We start from the raw sequence: 24,072 nt of genomic DNA on the forward strand, positions 1-24,072 counted from the left end.
CTTCTGAGTACGTGCCACCCCAAAACTACAAGTCCCATAAGGCCAGCCGCGGGGAGTCACCATCTTGATACACCTTAGCGCGCATGTCGGCGGTAGAGCGAGCATTTGGGGAGAAGAAGCCCCGCCCCCCTAAAGCCCATTGGTCGAAGGAGCAAGCGGCGGGCTCAGCGGTTGGCCACCGCGCCCGCCCGTCAGTCGCGTCGGTCGGGGTCAGAGTGCGCGGAGGTGAGTCGGTGTGTTGTGGACTCGTGGTGCTGGCTGCCGCTGTTGAGGCGGCCGGGAACGGGCGGTGGGGAGCGGGCGGAGCTGGCCTTGCCTCTGCCTGGCCGGCGCCGCAGTCGGCGCGGGCCGCGCCCGCCGCCGTAAACTGCCCTGAGCGCCTGCTGAGGCCGAGGGAGACGTCGGGGCCTGCACCTGGAGGGAGCCTGCCGCGCTGGCCCCGAGGAGGGGGCGTTGCCATGGCGACAGCCTCTCCCGCCGCTGACGGGGGGCGGGGGCGGCCCTGGGAAGGAGGGCTGGTCTCCTGGCCCCCTGCCCCTCCCCTTACTCTCCCCTGGACTTGGATGGGCCCAAGTTGGGGGCAACACCCTGGGGTGGGTGATGCGGGGAGGCCCCCCCAGATTGGGCCCTCTTTAATGCATGCGGGGTGAGGGTCGCGGCGCGCAGTTTGTGCAGTCTGGGGTGCTAGCCCATGTGCTCACCCTGGATGCATGATCTACTGAGTAACGTTCTGGCCGAGAGGGAGCGGGGCAGGGCTTTGCCAGACTGACTGGGTGGGGTGATGAAGGGTACTGACTTTTTACTTGGGATTACTAGGGAAGAGGAAGAGAGGTTTGACCACAGTAGGTACAGAAACTCAGCAAAGAGGTAGTAGATAGAATAACCCCATTCCTCCCTCTCCACATACACAAGGTTAGCGCTTTACCTCTTTGTAAATCTGTAGCAGTGGTAGTAGCAGTGATGGTGGAACGAGTGAGTAACGGGCCTAACCTAGCTAGCTTTCTGTTTGCTTTTCCTGCAAGTGTTCCAGCAACAGGTGGTTCTCTTAAAACAAAAAAGTATGAACTTGAATAGAGGCTTGATTGTGAATTCTTGCATAATGTAACTTTTCCTGGTTGACTTGGAAGATAGTGCGTGTGGCTCCTTCCTGGGGGTTTGGATTCTGCCCTTAGGGCTGGATTTTGCAAACGGATAATGCCTATCATTGTCTCTGCTCTAGGTCTCTGGCCACCTCTACGGGATTAGCTTTTTTTAGACATTTTATCAATCTTGGAGCTGAAGGGCAAAAAACCACGAATCCCATTGGCTAAAGACTGTACACTATTTGAACTATAGTAGGTTGTGATTGGCTGAATGATTTTTGATTGTAGAGTTTCTACCAGAAATTGGCTTCATCAAATTCTGCTTTATTCTGACTTTATCATACATGGCATGCCTTGTTTTAGTGGGTTCGTTCCTGGAGCTTAAGTATATTATACCTGAATCCCCTAGCATTTAAAAGCCAATTTATAAACAGGGACTTGGAGTGTGACTCCACTAATGTGTATGTCTGTGATCTTGGTTAGAAACCCACTTGGCTGCCTTTCCTCAGAGAGGTGGGATGTGGGGGAAGGGAGCTGCCGGGAAGTGATTGATAAGGTTTCCTTTATGGATTCTGTGGTGCTTCACTGGAGCTCAGAGCACTTTGGCAACTTAAGCACTCCAAATTAAAAGCTCATTAACAATTCCTGCCCAAAGATCCTGTAAATAATCGGCTAGCTAGGTCCTAGAGCTTGGCTGAGAGCTCTCCTTCCAACTTGAAATTTCCAAAGTGCCTTTATTCCCTTTCATTTTAAAAGTGTTTTCTTTGTGGTGGGGTAAGTCTGTAACTGGTCTTTCCCAGGGGATCTGAGTAGCATAAAGTCTTAAATGAGTAGAGTGGCAGACAGGAATAGATTGGTTCCAAACAAGTGTTTTCTCTGCGCCAGGGGCATTGCTAGCTTACAGGAGCACCTCTGCAACTTCTACTTTTTTGGAAAATCTGAATTAGGTGATAAATATGATAGGCATCCATTAATGTTTTGACTTAGGGTTTGGTTACACTTTGACTTTCTTAGGACTGAGGTAGACCTGGAAGTATACTGTAAGCGTGTAATGGTTTGTTTGGCCATTTTCAATGTGGCCTCTGGGTTTGTGGCAGCCAGCCTCTCCCCCAGTCCTGGTCTCAGTTCCTGAGTTCTGAATATTGTCAGCCTTACCAGTGTCTCCTCCGTTTTTTTTTGTTTTTTTTTTTAAAGATTTTATTTATTCATTTGACAGAGAGATCACAAGTAGGCAGAGAGAGGGGGGGAAGCAGGCTCCCTGCTGAGCAGAGAGCCTGATGTGGGGCTTGATCCCAGGACCCTGAGATCATGACCTGAGCTGAAGGCAGAGGCTTAACCCACTGAGCCACCCAGGCGCCCCACCAGTGTCTCCTCCACTAGACTAGGATTCTGGTGTGATCCCGAGAGACACAATTTCACGGCCATCTTTCTTAGGCCAAGCTCAGCTATTATAAATGTTTAGTGTTTCTAGGAGATAACCTCCTTAGGAAGAAAAGTGTGCTATTAGAGAACATGAAATTCATCATTCCAAAAATATATAGTGCTAGTAGCTTCTGAAAGCTCTGTTCGGGTCTTGTTCTTCCTCATAGGTAACTGTTACCCCAAAGTAGTTTGAGTTTAGGAGTTTGAGGTTTCGGGTGGTCCTACCGTCCCCTGGGGATTTGATCCTTTATACTGAAATAGACTTGTTGCAGAGATGTGTATTTATCCACAGCATTGGGGGTTTCCAGCTCTCACAGAACCTTCAGCATCCCCAGCTGGCAGTCTTGGCATCTTCGAAGTAAGGAGAGGTGAGAATCTTGTTGCATGGTCAAGTTTGGCTTGACTTTTTCTTATGAGTATTTGGGTTTAGAGGGTGAAGGGGTGGTGGTTGGTGCAGACTGTGTTTTTCTGTAGTTTTATCTGATTAGACACTATGTGCTCAAAGACCAGTGAAATGTACCCAACACCTATAAAGTGGCAAGGATTAGAGGTGGGGTAGCCATACTCTCAAGTTCTGTTAGGATTTCTCTGTGGGCATTGCATGAGCACCCTACAATAGGTTCAGAAATAGTCCTTCATCCTGAGAAATACACAGCTTAAGATAACAGGAAGAACACATTGATTTGGCTTCTGATAATGCATTTGACCAAGGCCTTTGGGATCTTGGTTTGATTTGGTTTGGGAGTCACAGTTGGGTGGATGGTGAATCCCAGCCTGTCTCCGTTTTGCAAGGATCAGGTCTGGCTGAAAAGGCAGACTCTGACTAATTTCCCGGATCTCAGAGGCTGTTTAGTAACAAAGGGCCGGACACTTTGCTAGGACCAGAATTGTAGTGGTGAACAAGACAGCTTCTGTCTCTGATACCACAGGGCTTACAAATTCAGGGGAGAGATGGGTAGTAAAGAAGCAGTTCTGATACACTCTGGGAGTGCTATAATAAAGCAAATTTAGGTGCTTTGGGAGTACTCAAAAGGGTCCACAACCCAGACTTGTAGGCTCCTCATCTAGAATTAAATGAAGACATTAGGGACCAAGTGTAAAGGTCAGAGTTTTGTTGAGTTTGAGAAACTGAAGTTCAATGTGATGAAACAGCATATTCAGTGGACAGGGGTTTAGAGAATATGGTGAGAAATGAAGCAGGAGAAGTAAGTAGACGCCAAGGCCTTATCGGCTCTTAGGATTAGGTTAGACTAGATCTTTTTCTATAAAGGACCAAATAGTAACTATTTAGGCTTTGTGGTCTCTGTCACAGCTATTCAACTCCATTCAACTCTGCTGTTACAGCACGAAAGCAGCCATAGTATGAAAATGAATGAGCGTGGCTATGTTCTAGTAAAACTTTATAAAAACCAGTGGCAGCTGGATTTGGCCCATGAAACATAGTTTGCCAATGCCTGGATCAGACGATCGTAAGAGCAGTAAGAAGCCATTAAAAAGCTTTAAGCTGTGGACCGATAATTAGATTTGTGTTTTAGAACCTTAAGAATGAACTGAGGGGACAATACTGGAGGCAGAAACCAGTTAAAGGAGCCGGTGACCGTTGCATGGTAGCATTTTATATTTAACCCTTTGAGGCAGTATTTTGACACTTAAAAATTCAACACAACTGAATTTTTACATAATGTGTATACTGGTTATCTTTATTAATTTCCCGGCTATTGACTAGAACTTAAAGCGTGTCTACCAAAGAATTTGTTGGTAATACCAGCTCCTATTTTACAGACTAGAAAAGATGTAGGAAGGGAAAGTGTGGAATGAATGAAAAGGTTTGGGGAACTCTTTTCTAATCAAAGAAGTAGGGAATAAATGGAGCGCTGGTAGGAATGTTGGTCTTCGGGCTCCTAGCTTAGTGTCAATTGCTTTAAATGTTTTGAACTATATAAACAGAGGAGGACACATTTTCATAAGTTTTCCAGGGAATTGTCCTCATTCTGTTACATGCCCTACTCAGTCATAACTTTCCTTGTTTGTAGCGACCTGATGACCTTTTTTCTGTTTTGGGTATTGTCTCCTGGTTCAGGTATGCTGGTATATGCCAGGCACAGGAGCCAAAGTGTTTGTTGAGTGTCTGATGAATTGTCTTCCTCCTCCTGCAAGCCTACTTGCCTTGTTGAAGGGAAGCCTATAGGTTTCTGATAACCCACATTAAGGTGTTTGTGTAACCTTGGGCAAGTGACTTACCTTTCTGAGCTTTACTTTCCCATCTGTAAAATACAGATAATGGGACTTAAGACTGTCGATTAATGGATTTAATGAGATAATGTATGTAAAGCTCTTAGCACAGTGTTTTAATAACTTTAGTTACTAATATTATTTTACACAATAATTTTTTTTTTTTTTTAAAGCAGCCCACAATTGGGTGAGTTGGCCTTTGCCTTCGTATGTTTTGGGTCCTCACAGTTGTCATTATGGCTGTATGATTGAAACATAACCACTGGTGGTGAGAGCCAGTAGACAGAAGGGAGTTATAACTAACAGAAAGGGCCACTCTTCATAATGGAAATTTTTCAGCCATCAGGAGTCCAGAAAATCAGAACTTTCTTCAGGTGGACCTTAGCCCCAGTACCATCAGTGAAGTGAATTGAGTGAGCAGCTGCTCGAAAGAAATTCACCAAAGTGTGACCTGTCATTTCTCCCAGTTGGTCAGGGTCATTTATTAGTGTTGCCACCCTTGTGGCCCTACATCTTTGTAAAGTGTCTCTTGAATTTTTTTTTTTTTATTACTTTTCACCATCACTCTGGGAATGAGTTAGGTAGTCAGTATTATTGTCCCTGCTTACCCCTGTGAGGAAACTGAGGCCCACAAAGGTTAAGTATGTTGCTCGAGGACACACTGTGAGGTACCATCGGAGCTAGTGCAGATTTGCCCCCAGAAGAAATTGTGTTTATTGCTGTGATTTCTCTTCCTTTGAGTGAGAGACGTGTCGTCATTGCGGAACTGCAGACTGATGCATGCTTTGTCCAGATGTGCTAGGAGTGATTTGGGTCCCACTTTATCCACTTGGTCCTGTTGGGTTTTAATTGACGATTGCTTGGACCAGGGAAGCAGATTCCCTTTGGGTCATTGTTTTTAGCCCCTCCTCCTTTGGGGACATTCTTGGGGGAGCCTTGGGTTACAAGAGATTGCTTTGATATGTTCAAAATTGTGCCTTGTGCCCCACAGCTACAGGTAAAATCAAAAGGCGGATAATTTATGGGAGTGTCAGAGCTGGCCGCTGGCACCTCAGGAGGCCATTAGTATGCCTGTTCAGACCCTCTGTGTCCTTGCAATTGATTCCTCTTTGCATGAGCTTGATTTGGGAAGCTGTAGATCTGGGGGTAGTGATTGGATGTGACAGTCCAAACACCGGTCCCTAAATTAATCCTTTTAATAGTATTCTAGCACCAAGGCAATGTGGTGTCTTTCTGTCTTTAACTGGGGAGGACAGAATGGGGTGGGCTAGGAAGAAAGAGGGAAAAAAAGAAGCTTTGCTTGGTGCTTAGGGTTTGCTCTGTTCTAACACGTTCTGATTCCAGAGCAGTTGACATTGGGACTTCGGGCATATTCATTCAGCAAACACTGATTCACACTAACTTTGTGCCTGGCCCTGTGCTGGGTGCTGGGAATACAGAACTGATTAAAATGTGGTCCTTGCCCTTAAAGATCTATGGGAATCTCAGTGTTTTTCAGAGTTTTTAAACTCATGCATGTGAAAAAATTAATCTGATGCGTTTCTTTAACGCTACTTGAAATTTTAAAATACATCAAAGGGTCTTTAAAAGAACAAGCCAAAGAAATTATGCTTTTTTTACACACACATGCACACATACCTCTACCTGCTATCTTACAGCTTTCTCACCAAACGCTCTGAAAATTATAGTAGGAGAACTAGATTAAAATTTTAGAATATAGTGAGACAAAAAGTTATGACATAGGAATAGAATGTGTTACTGGATCACACTTAAGTAATTAACTTTCTGATGGAGTATTGGAGAACGCTACTAAAAGGGAGTTTGGAGTTGCATTTTGAAGAAGGAGCCTGGTGAAAATGGAAGTAACATTCCAAAGCAGGGGGAGTAGCATTTGCCAAGACATAGATTTGTAAAAGGAAACATCACATTTGGGGAAGCATCACATTTGGGGACCTGAGCAAGAGCTAGTCGTCACCCTGGCTCCTGCCAGTTTCTCTGCTCTTCTGGAATTGTGTTTGAGAAGAGGCTTTGAGTTTCTTGTGCTCCATTTGTTTTAGTCCAATGCAGCCCTTCCTTTTCCTACTTTTTTGTACCCAGGGCTGCAATTTGTTTTTCTTGTTAAAATGTGGTAAATGTATTATGAGAACAGATTTGGGTGATTTGGACAGACCCGATCATTGCTTATGGCTGAGTTATTTTTAGTTAAAGTCACACCTTACCTCAAAGGAAAAACTGAAGTTGATATGTGTTTTTAGCCCTTTCGTGGATAGGGGACTCAATCAAGTGGGGAATGTGGGCCCTCAAACATGGGAGAGAACAGGGCCCCGAAGAGCTGAAGACCTCTGAGGCTTAGTTTTCTCGTGTGTAAAATGGAAATACTGTTCCCCCATTTTGCTTGAGAGTTAGGAGGATGAAATACGTAGATCACTAATACAGTGCCTGGCTTCTGGCTTGTAATTGTGTTTCCCTCTCCTCTTTCTCATGCATTACTGGCAGTAGTTCCCTTCCATTGAGTGCTTAAACTGTACAAAGTGCTTTATATACGTTGTGTGGTTGCACTGAACCCCAGAGAGATAGGTATTGTTATTATAGCTGTTATTATTAAAAATACGTGGTAGAGGGGCTGGCTCAGTCGGTAGAGCATGCAACTCTTGATCTTGGGGTCATGAGTTCAAGTCCCACGTTGGTGTGGAGCCTACTTAAAAAAAAAAAAAAGAATATGTGGCAGAGTCAGGATTTGAACCTAGATTTGTCTGATTCCAGTGTTTAAACATCTGGGCTGTGTAACTCCTTGTTTCTATACCAGTTCCATCTTGGAAGCAGGGGAATGGCAGGTTCTTGGTACCTCTCCTCTGGGGTCAGGTGCTGTCTACAAGTGTGAGAGGTGCTTAAAGGGATAAGAGTACCATACTCTGCCCTTTGGTCATTTCTGTCCTACTTACGGTATGTTAGAAACAAACCTTTGTCCCCTCTCACATGCAATGGACATCACAGCTGACTTGTAGGACATTGCAAAGAGATGTCTCCCAGCTTTGGCCCCTTGAAGGAGTTTGCCCAACTACTGGTATAGGGATTAGTTAGCAAACAGCAGGCAAATCACAGTCACTTCTTTTTAGGTGCTGCCTTGAGCTGCTGAGACGGCTAATTGAAAAGGAGAGTAAGCCTCCTGTGGCCTGTGATGTTGCCATCGGCATGTGGTGTTCCCGAAGGTCTTTAGTGACTGTAGCTCTCCTGGTAATTTAGGGTTAACAGCTGCTTCTGATGCTGAGAATGTTCTCCCTCGCTCCACCTTGGAACAGAAGCAGCTGTAGTTACTGGCCAAGGGAGTGACAGGTTGTAGAGAGCAAGAGAGTGTTTTGCTGAGGTGACGACAGCTTTAGAGTTCCTGCTTCCATTCTACTTTGGGGCCATCAGGAAGCTGTGTAGAGAGGTTCCAGAGCATGTCAAGCTTTGTTCTGCCTCAGCCTCTAGCTTTCAGCAGACTAGGCCGAACCCTCAGGCCCCCAGCCTCCATGGTGAGACTGCAGAGAATCTTGGGAGGTGAGTGGTGAGGCCTGCTCCTTGTGTTGGGGCAGTGGTCTGAGACCCTGGTGTGGGAGTCAGGAGCGCTGAGTTCTGTTGTTACTTGCGATGTGAGTCTTGGGCAGTCCTTTACTCTTCCTGGGGCTCCTTTTCCCTGGCTGGCTGTACAGTGTCTCCCCTTAGGTTTTCTTTCACCTTTAACAGTCTGTGATTTTCACAGAAAGTGCTCTGGCAGCAAGGATGCATTCATTAGCTGGAAGATGATGACATTTGAAGGCATGCGGTTTATTTAGATTTTTCCCGGGCCATTTTTAGCTGCCTAATACAGAGCCTGTGACTGAGTGGTTCTGGACACGTATTAACTGTGCTCTCTGCTGATGCCTCCGTGCCTCAGGTACCTGAACCCTTGTGATACTGTCAGTCAGATTGGGTCAGGGACTTGCCCTGGACTGGGACCTCGGGAAGCTGTAGCTCTCTCAGGTGCTTCTAGTTGGCTGGACTCAGAGCCTGCCTCTAGTGCCTTAGAGTTTCTCTGGCGTGTGCTTCTGCCTCCCAGTCTAGTTTTTAATGGAATGGATTGAATCCAGGGATGGTGCCAGCCTAAACCCTCCCCAGGGATTCCAAGTACAGTTGACCCTTGAACAGCATGGGTTTGAACTGTGCAGATCCAACTTACTTGTCGATTTTTTTCAATAAATACAGTACAGTACTGTCAGTGTACTTTCTCAAGATTTTCTTGACATTTTCTTTTCTCTACCTTTATTTTAAGAATTCAGTGTATAATACATATGTAAGATATGTATTAATTGACTCTATGTTATTGGTAAGGCTTCCAGTCAACAGTACTATAAGTAGTTGTTTCTGGAGAGTCAGAAGTTATTGGCGGATTCCTCTCTGTATGGGGGAGTCAGTGGCCCTAACCTCTGAGTTGTTCAAGGGTCAACTGTATGGGCCGTTGGGGAGATGGGGTGGGTGTAGATCCCATATTTCATGATGGCCCTCTCTTCTTTCCTATCCCCCACGTTCCTGTGGTCTGTGTATGTGGATGTTCAAGGATGGCCCCCTCCCTTTGCTCTCTCTTCCTCCCTCAGTAATGGAAGGCTGTAAAATGTCTATTTACCCAAGACACCAGAATGACTCCTCTGTGGTTCCACTAATCTGGTGATTTGGTGCTTCTCTGGTCTCTCAGGTAAATACAGATAGAGGCTTTTTATAAAGGCATATTATATCCCTCATTAAATGTGTGTTTTGGCACATGCGTTATTTACCTGACCGACAATAATGGCTGCAGAGGAGCCATTGGTGTCTGTTGTGTAAATACTGTGCACAGAGACCGTCCTCCAGGGGCTGTGGCGCAGGCCTATTTCTCCAAATCGGACTGGCCCCATGGCAGTCCCTATTTACCACTCCCCTGTCTCAGTTGGGGGCTGGTCCTTTCATTTTGAGGAGGGAATCATTTATTTTCCTTCTTGCCACAGGCTACTTACTACCTTTAATTGCTAGGAGAAGAAAAAGGGTGTCTGAGAATAAAGGTGTGTAAGTCTTGGTCGCTGATGAAAGATAGCATGCAGAAATACATAGAATCATAAACTGTTCCTTTTGAATTCTGCCCCTTGACTAGATACTTGAAGTCCCAGTTGATGATACAAGTTACAGGCTTAGAGTCTACAAGCTTGGGACGAAAGTATAAAGCAGCACTACCAAAGGGGCATCCCCACCAAAGGGGCATCCCCAAGAGGCCAGAGGGTGCAAGGCAGGTGGGATGCCCCTGCAGGGAGTGCAGGGCTATTTCTTGAGAATGGTGGCAGGAGTGCCCAGTGAGGAGGCATTGAGTGGGGGCTCTTAGCATTGAGACTTGATGCTTTAAGGACTGGCTTTGGCTCTTAAGGTAGACAGTAGGCTGTATGCACAGCCTACCTTTCATGGGCAGTATGGAGAGATTGAGCCCCACAAACCATCTCTTCTCTCTCTTTCCTCTCCCCACCCCTTTTTAAAACTGCATTGCAGCATATAGATTTAAAAAATTTTTTTTTAAAGATTTTATTTATTTGAGAGAGAGAAAGAGAGAGAGCATGAGAGGGGGAAGGGCAGAAGGAGAAGCAGACCCCCTGCTGAGCAGGGATTCAGGGCTTGATCCCAGAACTCCAGGATCATGACTTGAGCTGAAGGCAGTAGCTCAACCAACTGAGCCACCCAGGCGCCCCTAAAAAAATAATTTTTAGACAGTTTGGAATAGGCCAAATTTACATGCAAGTTGGAATTAATAGTACAGAGATTTTTTTGTGGAACAATTTGAGAGCTAATGTTAACTTAATGTCCCATCACCCTGAATACTTTGAGTGTATTTCTTACATGCAATGACATTTTCTTACCTAACCATTGTACAACCAGCAAAACCAGGAAATTAATATTGCTACCTTACCTCCTTCTAGTTCTGAAATTCCATTCAAGTTTGCCAGTTGTCCCAGTGATGTTTTTTGTAGCAAAATGATCTAGTTCAGAATGTGCATTGCATTTAGTTATCAAGCCCCTTTAATCTCCTTTAGATTTTGCTCAGTAAAAGTTTTTTGACATTCATGACCTTGATACTTCTGAGGATTATAGGCTTGTTATTATGTAGACTGTCCCTCAATTAGGGTTTGTTGGATATTTTCTCATGATTAGAGTTAGATTATGCATCTTTAACAGAAATATCACAGAAATGATGCTTTCTTCTCATGGCCTCCTATCATGTGGTGCATGATTTTGATTTTTCCCATTGTGTTCATTTTGATCACTTGATTAAGGTGATGTCTGCCAGGCTTCTCCATTGTATACTTCCTGTTACAGTTAATAAGCATTCTGTGGGGAGATAGTTTGAAATACGTGAATATCCCTCACCAGACTTTAATTTATTAATTAGTTAATTAATTTGTGTATTTCAGATTCATGGTTTCCTTTCTTATTCAATGCAGTGTAATCTGTTAATATCATTATTTACTGCCAGTGGGAGCCCCTTCAAACTGGCTTCTGCATCCTTTTGATTAATAATTCCCATCATTCTTTTAGCATTTCCTTGCTTTCTGGCCCCAAAACAAGATGTTCTAGATTCATCTTGTATTTTCCCTGCCATAGTTGCAGGATTAGCTATTTCTCCTAAGAGTTCTGGTTCTTCCACTGAAGAATGTTATTTAGAAGGCAGTGGGTGCTAGGTGTGCTTAGTGCTGCTGGAGTGTTGCTCTGCTTCTTTGACCTTTCAATAGAGCTAGAAAACAGATGTGTGTGTGGGTGTGTGTGTGTCCATATTCACAGTTATGTCTAGCTTATTTATTTATTTTTAAAAAGATTTTATTTATTTATTTGACAGAGAGAGACACAGTGAGAGAGGGAACATAAGCAGGGGGAGTAGGAGAGGGAGAAGCAGGCTTCTTGCTGAGCAGGGAGCCCGATGTGGGGCTTGATCCCAGGACCCTGGGATCATGACCTGAGCCGAAGGCAGATGCTTAATGACTGAGCCACCAAGGTGCCCATGTCTAGCTTATTTTTATATATTATATATCAGAAACCATGAGTTCACACTGTTTCCTCCAATTTCAGTTTCACTCCATGTATTTTTTTTCTTCATTCCATATTTTTTTTTTTTTTTAAAGATTTTATTTATTCACTTGACAGAGAGAGATCACAAGCAGGCAGAGAGAGAGGAGGAAGCAGGCTCCCCGCCGAGCAGAGAGCCCGATGCGGGGCTCGATCCCAGGACCCTGAGATCATGACCTGAGCCGAAGGCAGCGGCTTAACCCACTGAGCCACCCAGGCGCCCCTCTTCATTCCATATTTTAATTCCAACCTGTAACAGTGAGAAACCTGGTTCTCATTACCCTTAATATATGCCCTTTGATCAATCCCTCTGTATGTAACCAATCTCCCATTTGTTACCATTGCTCCTTCCCCATCTTGAATGCCTCTTTTACCTTGCCTGTGACTCCCTGCATCAGGCTTGCTCCCCTCCTCCCCATACCCTCTACACCCCACATGGGCTCTGACATGCTGTGTCACACCTTCTTGCCTCTATACAGATGCCTTACTTACTCTGCTTGGGCTCTGATACCCTCTGCCCCCATGGCCAGACTCGTTGGCTCCCCCCATTTCAACTTGTAGATACTATGTTCCTCTGCCACAACTAATGACTCTAAAGCCATAAGAATAAATTTTTTCAGGAAGGGAAGAGGAAGAGCTGCCCTCTGTTTCTTGACTTGAGTTGAACTTGGTTTTTAGAAGTAGAGGAAGTGTGGAATCCAGTGATTACTGACATGTGGAGGATTGGTCTCCTACTATTGTCTATTCTCAAGATTTCCTGTAAGAGAAGCTTTTTGATGTGGGTGAAATCAGTTGAGAAAGCAAGGCCTGCAGGCAAGAGGATTCCTGGTCATCAATGTGTCATTCATGAAAAGGGATAGTACACATATAGTATGCCGTATGGGAGGCCTGGAGCATTCTGGGCATGCAGGAGATTTGGCATTAATTGGATATATAGGCTCCAAGTAAGGGGGGGTCCAGGCTTGGCCAGGCAGTAGTAGTATAGAATAGTAGTAATAGTAATAATAGTAAACTATATTGAGCCCCTATGTGCCCAACACTGCTCTTAATGCTTTACATGTGTCCTCTCATTTCATTCTCACTTATGGAATAAGAAATATTGTCATTTTACAGGTGAAGGATGGAAGAACAGAGCTTGGCCAAAGGTGCCATGGCAAATGAGTGGCTCATCCAGGATGCAAACCTGGAAGGCCTCCTTAATCATGATGCTTAATTGCCGGTAGTGTTTGGCAGATGGGGTCTGGTTGACTACATATACTATATACACTCGCTGTGAATATTGACAAATATTAGGACTCTCAAAAGTCCTTATCCATACAGCCTGACTTCAAGGAGTTAGAGGAGCATTCTAAGGCCCTGAGGGACTTTGGGTCCAAACTGTAATGCATAATCTGAACAGAGTGGGTCTCCCATCTCAGCAAGGCTTCCAGTACTGTTCAAGGCAGGGGTACGTGTGTGTGTGTGTGGGGGGTGATGTGAAGTTATTTTGGATTCTGGTTTTCAGAGGGATGTTGGCCCCTTTGCCTTTCCAAGGGATTCCATAGTGAAATCCAAGCCAGCCTTTGTCTACCCTAAGCTGAAGAGTTGGGGCTGCGTTTTTGGCAATGCGGTAAAGCCATGGTGAAAGCAAGCACTGTGCTCTGTAGGACCCATGAGAAACTTCAAATACTTTTCAGTCTTAGCACCTCTGAATCCCCATGGAATCTCACTACGGGGATGGGGAAATCGAGGACCCACATGTGTCCTAGAAAATATGCAGACAAGTTATTGTAGGTCATTCAGTGAGTCAGGGAAGAGCCAGAAGGAAAATTGATACTTGGCATTGTATACGTCCATTCAGGCAGTGGTCACCTCATTGCCTCCGAGTGTGTCCTGGACTTCACATGCTGCTACCCCCCTCAGCCCTGCAGGAAGGAGCCAGTGCCCATCTGCCGCCTTTCAGAGGCAAGCTTTTGGCTCTATTAGAACAGGGCTTTGGAAGGCATAAACTATGGCCATTTCTGCATTGAGCAGTGAGATTTCTCTTTTGACTTTGAGGATTAAAGCTGAGGGAATTTGAATATTGGTATAAGATGGGTAAAAAAAAAAAAAAATTATTTGTTCCTTTTTTTTTTTTTTTTTAAGGAAGCCTGAGTTATTTGTGAATAAAACTTAGGCTTTGGTGTTTAAATTTTCTTAACCCTCTAAAGAGCAGACATTCTGCAAATTTAAAGGAAAAACTTGAAAAGTGATTTGGATTTTTTTTTTTTTTGCACATGTTCACTCAGAAAACTTTACTAGACCTTTTTTTCTTTTTCTTTTTTTTTCTTTAAGGAATGCTCCCATTACTGCCACATCTGGGTTTTCTCTTTTTCTTCCCTATTTAAAAAAAGTCCCGCAGTCATTCAGGGTCTCTAGTAGAGAGTGAGTCTAAACGCAGCAAACGGGAAGGGAAGGCCTGAGGCTGTTGCCAGCTGTGCTCTCCAGGCGTCATTCATTCCCCCAGGGTGCCACTTACTGGTATGGGGGCTGGGGAATCACCAGCACATCAGTAGCAAGCTCCCCGGCTGGGCTGCGGCTGGGCTGCGTTCCATTTCACCTTGGGGAGACCAGAGGGAGGGAATGTGGAGGTGTGCGATAGGGACTGGAAACCCAGGGGCAAATGGCTTGTTATGAGCTGAGAAGAGAATATTTGGCATTTTCCACTGTTTGAGGCTCCTTAGCTCCCAGGATGGATTGTGTGGCTTTGTCACCTCATGTTACTTTGGGAACCTTAGCTTTACATTAACTGTGCCACCTGAGAAATGACCACAGAATTTTTCTCTCTCTCTTTTGAACTTTAGAGCTCCATTTAAAGATGAAGGCCAGCATGGCAGATTGTTCTGAGGATGGTCTTGGAGACTCAGAGCTGTCATAATGCTGCGGGGGCCAGTATTAGGGTCTTGAACTGCAGTAACGAATACTGTTGATTTCGAAAAGGGGTCCGGAAACACTGGGGAGTGGTTCATGTTGTGGGACTATTCCTGAAGACCAGATGGAACAGGGCCACCGTGGGAGGGGAGTAACCCAGGCTCTTTGTTCTTTTTTTTTTTTTTTTCTTTTCTTTTTCTTTTCTTTTTTTTTTTTTTTAAACTTTCCTCCCCTAAGTTTTAGATGCTTCTGGATGTTCAATGCTAGCACCTTTACAGACTGGAGCAGCTCGATTTTCTTCATATTTACTTTCAAGAGCAAGAAAAGTGCTGGGCTCCCACTTATTTTCTCCCTGTGGTGTCCCGGAGTTCTGTTCCATATCCACCAGAAAACTGGCGGCCCACGGCTTTGGCGCATCCATGGCGGCAATGGTGCCCTTCCCTCCCCAGAGGTATCACTACTTTTTAGTGCTGGACTTTGAGGCCACGTGCGACAAGCCACAGATTCATCCTCAGGTAACTGTTGCATCATTGCTTCAGGAAAGGGGGGGGAGGGCAAGGAGGGAGGGAGGTTAGTCTTGCTTTCTGGGTTCCAGAGGAACTTTCTCATGTCTTCCTGGCTTCTAGCTACTCATTGGGAATTCCTGCCTAGGAAGCCGGACTTGGTTCAGGCATGCTTTAGGGTAAGGTAGACCTGACAAGTCTTTGGAGAGAATTGGGCATATTGTTTTCTCTCTGGTCTCGGCCTTTGGAAATCTAAATATTTCCTAATGTCCCATCTTTCCTCTCTCCTTTCCCTTCCCTCCTTCCTTCTCCTGCTATTGCTGCACATTATTTTGAGGAATATTGTGGAAGTCAGCCCCAAAGATGGCACCCAGTGACCCTTGCCTCCTGAGATTCCTAACCCTTGGTAGTTTTTCTCCCACACTGAATTGGGCTAGCCTTGTATAACCAGTAGACTAGAGAGGAAAAGCCATAGTGGGCTTTCTGAGGCTGAGTCATAAAAAGCGCTGTGGTTTGCCTTGCTCTTTTGGATCACTTGCTCTGGATTACTTGCCGCCATGCATCGAGGGCTCTCAAAGGGCCTGGGGAGAGGCATGCATCTATAGGAACCGAGTTTCTTAGCTAAAAACCAGTACCAGTGCCATTCATGTTTCTTGGTGCTGTCTCGGAAGTGAATCTGCCAGCCCCAGTGACATCTGACTTCAACCTCAGGAGAGACCCTGAGCCAGTCTGGTCCACTGAGCCACTCCTTCCTGGCTGGCAAAAACTGTGAGTTAAGAAGTGATTATTGATGTTTTAAACCACTGAGTTTGGGGATGATGTGTTTTGCAGCATTCGAGAACCTGAAAAAGTACAACTTTTGGTTTGTTGGAAAGGAAAATGTTTTTGCTTGCTTTTTTTCCTGTCATCAACTGAGTTCAGAGACCTTTTAACTTTTAAGGTAGTGCTACTAGGAGGTTTGGATTAGCAGCACAGAGGCACCTGTGCTTAGAGATATTGGCATGCTTGGTGTCTCTTTAGGGGGAACGATTGGGGGCTGATGTGGCAGTTCATTGTGCTGTGGGGGCCTTTAGTATGCACGGCTCTAGGACTGTTACTCTTCCCTGCGGGCCTGGGTTATTAGGAGTGTAATTTTGGGATGTGTAGACATGTTAGTCTGGAGCAGCATTCAGTGGTAGGGAGGAGGGGGCAAGGGGGAGGATGGTAGCATCAGGCACTTGGGAGACAGGGAGGAGCGGGGTCCATTCAAAGATGAACTGGGTTCATTTCTCATGGTTGTTTTTTTTTTCCCATGAAGAGGTTCTGTCTTTAGAATAGTAGATTATTTTCCATAAAGCAGATGCCACCACCCTTTTACCTTCCTCCTTCTCTCTCTTTTTTCCTGTTCTCCCTTCAAGTAGTGGTCTGTCTTTGGGAGCCTTGGAATTAGGCCTGTGGAGGTTTGGGAAGACAGGAGCAAGATGAGGAGAAGGTCCCGAGGGGAGGAATTTTGCATAAAAGGAATATAGCTTGGGTGCTGTCTGAGCCACACTTACTTTCTCAGCCTCTTGCTCCTGCCCATTCTCTAGAGTCTTCTCTGCCTCCCCAAACTATTGGAGATTCTTTGCTGGCTGTTTCTGGGTGGTGGGTGGGAATTTTGGTTACGTAGATTCTCCCAGCTTAGGAATCAAGGATCCAAATCATAACACACCATATTATTTCCCTTACTGATGTAGATTTCAGTTATTGAGTAAGCCCTAGTGGACATGAGTCTAAGATCCAACACATCCCGATTGCCTATGATTCATCCCTCTTCTGAACTCTTGTAATCACTTGGCACCTCCTTTGTGGCATTTTCTACATTCTGCTTTCTGGCACATGCTTGTATATGCTTATTTCTGAACTTTTCAATTAGATTGTAAGCTCAGATAATTTTGTAGCTCTGTTCTCTTGTCCTACAGAGTGTCCCATCAATGTTGCTGAAGGTGAAGCTTGATTCATGTCTCAGTTTGGTCTGTCAGGATCACCTTCCATCTCTCTTTGAAGGTCATTGTTCTTTTTAGTTATTTATTGCAATGCTAAAGATATAATGCAATACAGATTTAAATCCCTCGTATCACCAACTTCCCACCCAGACTTAGGCACCAAGGCCTTCCTGACCTAGGCGGAGGTAGGACTTCTTGCCGTTTACCAGGTTCTGGGCCTGATTGAAGATTATCTCCAGAATCAATGAACCCTGATTATGTGATTCCAAGGGCACTTAAAGAATTGGCTGCCCTGGTTCATTATTAGAAAGCATTAGCTGTTGCTTTAGAGAACTCAGGAAGAAGCACTCGCTGTCTTGCTTATCTTTAGAAAGGGGAATACGAATGATCTTGGAAATTATAGACCCGTTAGTTTACTGTGATTCCAGAGAAGATACTTGACCTGATCGTCAGATAATCAATCAGCAAACAGCTAGAAGAGCATAGGGTACTGAGTAATAACTTACATGGGTTTGCAAAGAAGAGCAAATCCTGTCAGATCAATCTAACTTCTTGCTGTGACACAGTGATGGATTTGAGTGGATCTGGGGTAAGTGATAAATGTAATGCATCTCTACTTCATTAAGCCTCCACAATGCTGTGATCAACAGGTGGGAAGGTGAGTTGGGGCCAGGCAGCTCTGTTGGACTGCCCATTGGATCATTCTCAGGAGAAGGATGTGTAGCTCAGGAGCGATTTGAGACTTGTTTGTGGCAACTTAAAGCCTATCTCTCTTTGAAAAAAAAATCTTCTCTAAAGTTTGCAAGTAGCAGCATCCTGACAGGATTCTGAGGAATCTTGGAAGATGGTTTGGAGAATTTGTCAGTCCCACATAGGCTAGCGTCCTTCCACTGAGGTTATCATAGTCATGTTGTCATTAGAGCCTCTGGGCTGTGTAGGTCTTCCAGTCAGCAGGGGCAGTGGAGAATTGGAAAAGCTCAGATTAAGAGGGGGGAAAAAATCATTAGGGTACAAAAATAGGACTTAGAAGAGAAATTGAATATGGTTTTAGTGACTTATTTCTTCACATGGGAGGTGTTCCAAGGAGTATACTAATAACTTGCTCTTCATTTTAATAAGGATAAAAAAAGAAATGAATTTAAATGGAAACAGAGTGAGATTTGGGATGAGAATGAACATTTAGAAGAGACTGGAAAAGATGGGCTGCTAGCTGAATCCAGCCCTCTCTATTGCCCTCTCAGAATAGCTTAATGGCTATCCACTCGACAGAGATGCTTTATAGGCAAGGTCTCTGTGCCTCCTGGGGACGAGCTTGGGACTGTGAATCAGCCTTCTTCCTCCCTGGCTCCTAGTTGCTTTGAATACTCAAGGCATCTACACAGTACATTTCCAGTCCTTATGAGAGTGTGCTGTTACCCCTTGGGGGTGGGGTGTAGGAGGGAGAAACAAGTTTGGGTCCAGGATCTATCTGAAGGCTTGCTACGGGGCTCATTTTTCTGATCCATCTTTGGTCTTCAGAAGTTCCTGAGTCAGCTTATTGAGACTGTTCTTAAGGAATGGCACCGTGAAAACGAACATGTATAAGCTCTGTTGTACTTGGGTGAGTAACAGTATTGGTTATAAATGTGGTAAAATATCTGGTATTTTCCGTTTGTCATCATTTTTGCTGTTTATTTTTGTACTTTGTTCAGCTAGGTGTAGCTGGAGTGGTTGGTTTACCAGTGATAGACTTCACTTTTCTGGGTTTTGCACTCATTTTGATGATGATGATGATGATGATGAATTAAAATGTAAATTCAGATTAACATGGTAGATATTGGCAGAATACGAGACTTTCACATTTGAAAACATTTTTCCGCTTAAATGTTAATTAATTAATTTATTTTTTTTTAAAGATTTTATTTATTTATTTGACAGAGAGAAATCACAAGTAGGCAGAGAGGCAGGCAGAGAGAGAGGAGGAAGCAGGCTCCCTGCTGAGCAGAAAGCCCGATGCGGGGCTCGAACCCAGGACCTGGGATCATGACCTGAGCCGAAGGCAGCGGCTTAACCCACTGAGCCACCCAGGCGCTCCTTAAATGTTAATTTAGATGGTTTAAATTGCTTTAGAGACTCTAAGTTTGAGGAATAGGATTCCTTTCTTACTTTAGGAGTTGTTTCCTGATAGGGAAGTAGGTTTTTATCTGGTTTAGGAGAATTCTGACTCCTTTCTCCTGGTTAGCAGGAGTTCATGTGCTCATTTTGGTGTGGATGTGCATCGAATAATGGTGGTTGTGACCCTGAAGCCCAGGGAGCAGCCTGAAAGCTTTGGTGGGATCTTTAATTGTCCATCTTTAACCTGGGGGCAAGTTCTCTCACCACCTCACTGTTTAGAAAGGAACAAAGCAAATGTGAGGACAGTGAGGTGTAGGCCTTAGCGCAGAGGAGAAGGAAATAACGTCAGCTATCCGAATGGCCAGGGAGAGGGCCGCCCTGCTCTCCTGTGGAGCAAAAGTTCTGTGGAGCAAAGTTCTGGCCACTGCCTGCTGTCCCTCCCTGAGTTCCCTCTAGCTGTCCATCAGGCTCCTGGGTATGGTCTTTTTCTCACTGCTCTGCAGCAGCCCTGTGACTGTTTTCCTTCTCATCTGTATTCAAGTGCCCATAACTTTGGAGAAAAATGACCTTTGGGGTTGAGGTTTTCTAGTGTTTGGTCTTTGTCCACAGGGGCTTTTCTTTCTTTCTTTCTTTTTTAAAGGAAACCTTGAAGAAACTCCATCTGCATTTTGAGTTAGAACTATGAGTAAAGGGGTTTCTCTTTTATAGAAGATTGTCCAGATGCTGGGTTATTTTGGGAAGGTAGGTGGAGGAAGGTTAATGGTGACAGGAGAAGGAATAATATGGAAGAGAGGCATTGGGAGGATTTCAGTGTGACTTAGAACTGGTATATCATTATTAGTCTTCTGTGAGAAAGACATTTTGGGAAACTTTACAGGAAATTGTTAAGCTCCCTACAAATCAAACTGTATCAATTCCCTTCTCCATTCAGGGCTAAAAAGCAGGATCCCCCAATCCGTTCCCCCTGCTCCCAACCAGTGTGCGCACACATACTATCTTCCTATGTAGTCACCTTTCCTTCTCCCTGCTCTTGGTTTCTGTGCCCTCCAAGTGGACAGAAAGGCAGTTCTCTAGAGAAAGAACCCACCCGTCCTGCCCCATTCACTTGTCCCAGTCCCAGCTCCTTCAAGTAGGACGGGTGCAGCCAGGCTTTCTATTGGGAGGGCCCAATTGTTGGGTTGTGGGCCATCCGCCTGTGGCCCCAGTCAGCCTGCGCTTTTTTTCTCTACAGACAGGCGAAGGCGCTGACGCTATTCTTCTAAACTGGGAAATGAAATGCAAAACCGACGTTAATGTAACATTATGGTTGAGATTAAATGCACCAAAATCAGGAAATTCAAAGTTATGCTTCCCACAGCAACTATAATTCAGCCTCATCTGGCGTGTGTAGTATTTTGTGTTAGTGCGGATGGTGTTATATGTTAAGACATTAAAGTTAACACCATAAGCAGAGCACAAAATGCTTGAGGGGGCTGAGTTATGACGACTGTGTGAGCTGTAAGTGTTCTTGCACAGGCTCCCGACTCCTGGTATAATTTTTCCCCTGCCCATCAGACCAATTATTGCCTTTCATTTTAGTTATATTTCTGCTTTAACACATCTCTTTTTCCAGGGTCATCGTAAATGAATTCCTCTATTGGTGGCCAGTGATGGTGGTGGGAATGGGACAGCCCACTAGACGCTTTTGTCCTTTTTGTTGCTGCCTCCATAAAAGTGGTGCTTCCCCCTCCACCTCCAAAAGCCCCCCTCCTTCACAGACGGCTGTTCCCTGGTGGTCCCTTACAGGGATCCCCACCCCCCACCCCCACCATCCCTTCCCTCTGACTGTCACTGTGGCTCCTCACAACTGCTCCCTGAATGGGAACAAGCATTTGCTGTGTCCGGGTCTTGGCCTTGTTGTAACTTCACGTGAAAGCCGAAGGGCCCTTCTTTATTTGGAGCAGACATAGCAATGTCGAAGTAAAATATACATCCCCGGGAGTGGAGCACCGATGCGTGGTGGTGCTGCCTTATGTGTTTGGCATAGCAGAGGCAGAGATCGAAGTGGGTTTATTTGCTCTATTCACACTGCTTCTCTATCTTCCCCAGGGTTTATACCTTTAAGCTGCTGTGGTGTGTAGTTAGGGCTGTGGAGTCGCCTGGGGGTGGGACCAGGAACTTTCCTTGGGGAGCACTGGGTCATTGGTAACAAAATCACCACATAATTTAGTACAAATCAGGAAACCTCCCCCTAGCCTCTTATTATCCTGGTGGCTTCCCCAGGGCTGAGACAGCTGTTGGAATGCAGATTTTGTTAGACACTGGGCTAAGGTTGGTGGTGGGGAAGAGCTGTAAAGAATAGGGCCATTGATAAATGATGAATGAAATCAGGGACTGTAAACGAACAGTGACACTGAGCTGCCTTTTAAAGTTTTTGTTGGATACGACAAAACCAACCAAGTAAGCAAAGGAATGGGGAGGACCTCATTGTAACTACCTTAGAGGCAATGAAAAGGCCTCTTTTTACGCTTTGGATAGCAACTTCAAGCTCCGTGTTAGATGCTGGGGACATAGAAACAAGAAACAGTCCTTACCCTCAAGGAGCTGGTAGTTGAGGATAGACCTGCATGTAACCACTGTTAAGCATTTGAGTATATCCTGTAGATAAGTACTTGGTGCAGTGGGGGCTCAAAGGAGGGGAAAAATCAACTCTGCTCAGTGTGGAGGAGGGGTCACATAGGCCTGATGTTAGAGAAGTTTAGGAGATCCAAGAGAGCCAAGCCAGCCTTTGGCCTCTAGAATTGTTGTAGCAGGAATGAAAGAAGGTGCTCACAGAGTAAGCCAAGATGAATTGACCCGAGTCTGAAAAACTGACATGGATTGCAGGGTTGTTTGTGGAAATGTTGAAAATGAGGAAGAGATAGAGTAAAGGCTTTGAATGTGACAAATATTTCACTGTTTGTTTAGTAGGATTATCTGTGTTGGTTATATGGTATTTCTCACATTCAACTGAGAAGGTGGTTTTTGTTTGTTTTGTTTTGTTTTGTTTTTAGCAGCAGAGAGGGGCAGAAGGAGACTACCTGCTGAGCAGGGAGCCCGATGTGGATCTCCATCCCAGGACCCTGGGACCATGACCTGAGCTGAAGGCAGACACTTAACGGACTGAGCTACCCAGGCGCCCTGCGAGCTAGAAGGTCTTAGTGGGATCTGTGAGAGTATGAAGGCTAGCAGAGGTTTGAGAGAATTTTAGCCAATAAAGTGTGGGCAAAAACGTAAGGATCAACAAAAAAATATGTAAGCTGAGGCCTTGAAGCATTGCTGGGGAGGGCTAATCGGATACCCCGGTGCTATTTAAGGTAGCACGGGGTTGGGCTACTAGGCCTTCAGGGAAAAAGAAGGGCTAGAGAATGACACGGTGGCTCCCTCTGATCCCGCACAGTACTGGCAGTTTGGATCTGGATCTGCGAGACATCCTTTGGGAAGAAGCTACCTTCCTTACACCGGATCCATCAAACAGATAAGCTGGCTGACTAACACCGAGAGGTTAGATGGAAGGGTTAAGGAAGAGGCAGGCGGGCCTGGGTAACAAGAGAAAATGTGCTAGAGCAGAAGTGTCAGGATGGGGGTAAGCTCTTCCTCTGAGCAGGAGCAACAGGTACACAGCCATAGAAAGAAAACAAGTAGTTTGGGATGGGGGTAGTGAAATGAAATCCAGAGGAGTATTTAGCTAAGTCCATAGGCTTCACTTCTTCCTGCCTCCATCCTGTCTTGTTTTTTCTTCTCTCCGATATTGATTACATTTCTTACTTTGTAGACTGATCTCAGTTGTTTGACATGAGAAAACTGATACTAGGAGATGCTTTCTCCATCCCTTTATCTTGTTGGGGAAAAGAATCCTACATCATTTGGATTAAGATGCCACTGGGGTGATTATTTTTTATTTTCTTAATGCTGGGTGTTCACAGTACTTCAAAAAAAAAAACCAACAAAAACCCCACAGCTATACATTTATGTGATGAGCTTTGAGCTCTAGCTGTGAAAATTGAGTCATAGCCTAAAAGCCTGAAACAAGAGTGTTCCCAGATTGACACTAGCCCCCCAGGCTGGCAGGTCTGCAGCAAAAGGGTGAGCAGGCTGGGACAGGCAGACAAGGGTCTGTGAGTGTAGAGTGCTGCCACGGGCAAAGCCCCATTCGGCGCTGAGAGAATCAGAAAGGAGGTAAGTGGACCCTGGAGGGAGAGACAAACATGAGCAAAGCTTTTAATCTGATGTGCACGTACCTTGGAATAGCCTGCTGTTTTGGTCCTATCCCTGTATGTAGTGGCCAGTGGACGATCTTGGTTTGTGGGCAGGAAAACACATCTCTTATGTGATCAGTCCACTTCTGTTCCAGTACCCTGGTCAGTGTCTAGTCCTAGGGAGGCCTTTCCCAGCCAAGGGTTGGCCTGAAGGCTGAATGCTGGCAGAGGCTCTTAATTGAAGATGCTGATGTTTCTGAAAGGAAGGGAGCATACAGGGTCCCACGGTGAGGCTGGGGGAAAGATGGTGAGCCAGAAGAGAAAGTGTGAAGGTGTTATTGAATGGAGTAGAAGAAACAGAAGGAGATGTTGCAAGCCAGAGTTCATGGGAATGGTGGGGAAGGTGTTCGAAGGTTTTAAATAGAAATGGACGTGGGGAACCTGATTAGGAGGCATTATTTGAAAGAGTTGTTCATAGGCTGGACTACGGTAGTGATAGTGGAGTTAGAGAGAAAAAGTTATGTGCTGTAGTTTTTAGATGTGCTGGGAAAGAAGTGAGCTTGAGAACCATGCT

The 24,072-nt window shown here is 45.1% G+C and overlaps 1 protein-coding gene across 7 annotated transcripts in view; it reads left to right on the plus strand.

Moving 5' to 3' along the window:
* The first annotated feature begins 206 nt into the window (after window positions 1-206).
* ERI3 (ERI1 exoribonuclease family member 3) overlaps window positions 207-24,072 on the plus strand; it is a 125,784-nt gene continuing 101,918 nt past the window's right edge. For 2 of the 7 annotated variants that reach the window (XM_047725684.1, XM_047725685.1), the window contains exons 1-3: window positions 309-593; window positions 2,797-2,872; window positions 14,958-15,235. In XM_047725684.1, coding sequence (XP_047581640.1) covers window positions 459-593; window positions 2,797-2,872; window positions 14,958-15,235 — 489 coding nt within the window. In that variant the 5' untranslated portion in view covers window positions 309-458. The other 5 variants (XM_047725686.1, XM_047725688.1, XM_047725683.1 and 2 more) reach the window with 5 other exon arrangements.

Source organism: Lutra lutra, chromosome 4 (genome assembly GCF_902655055.1).
Source record: "Lutra lutra chromosome 4, mLutLut1.2, whole genome shotgun sequence".
NCBI classification, from domain to species: domain Eukaryota; kingdom Metazoa; phylum Chordata; class Mammalia; order Carnivora; family Mustelidae; genus Lutra; species Lutra lutra.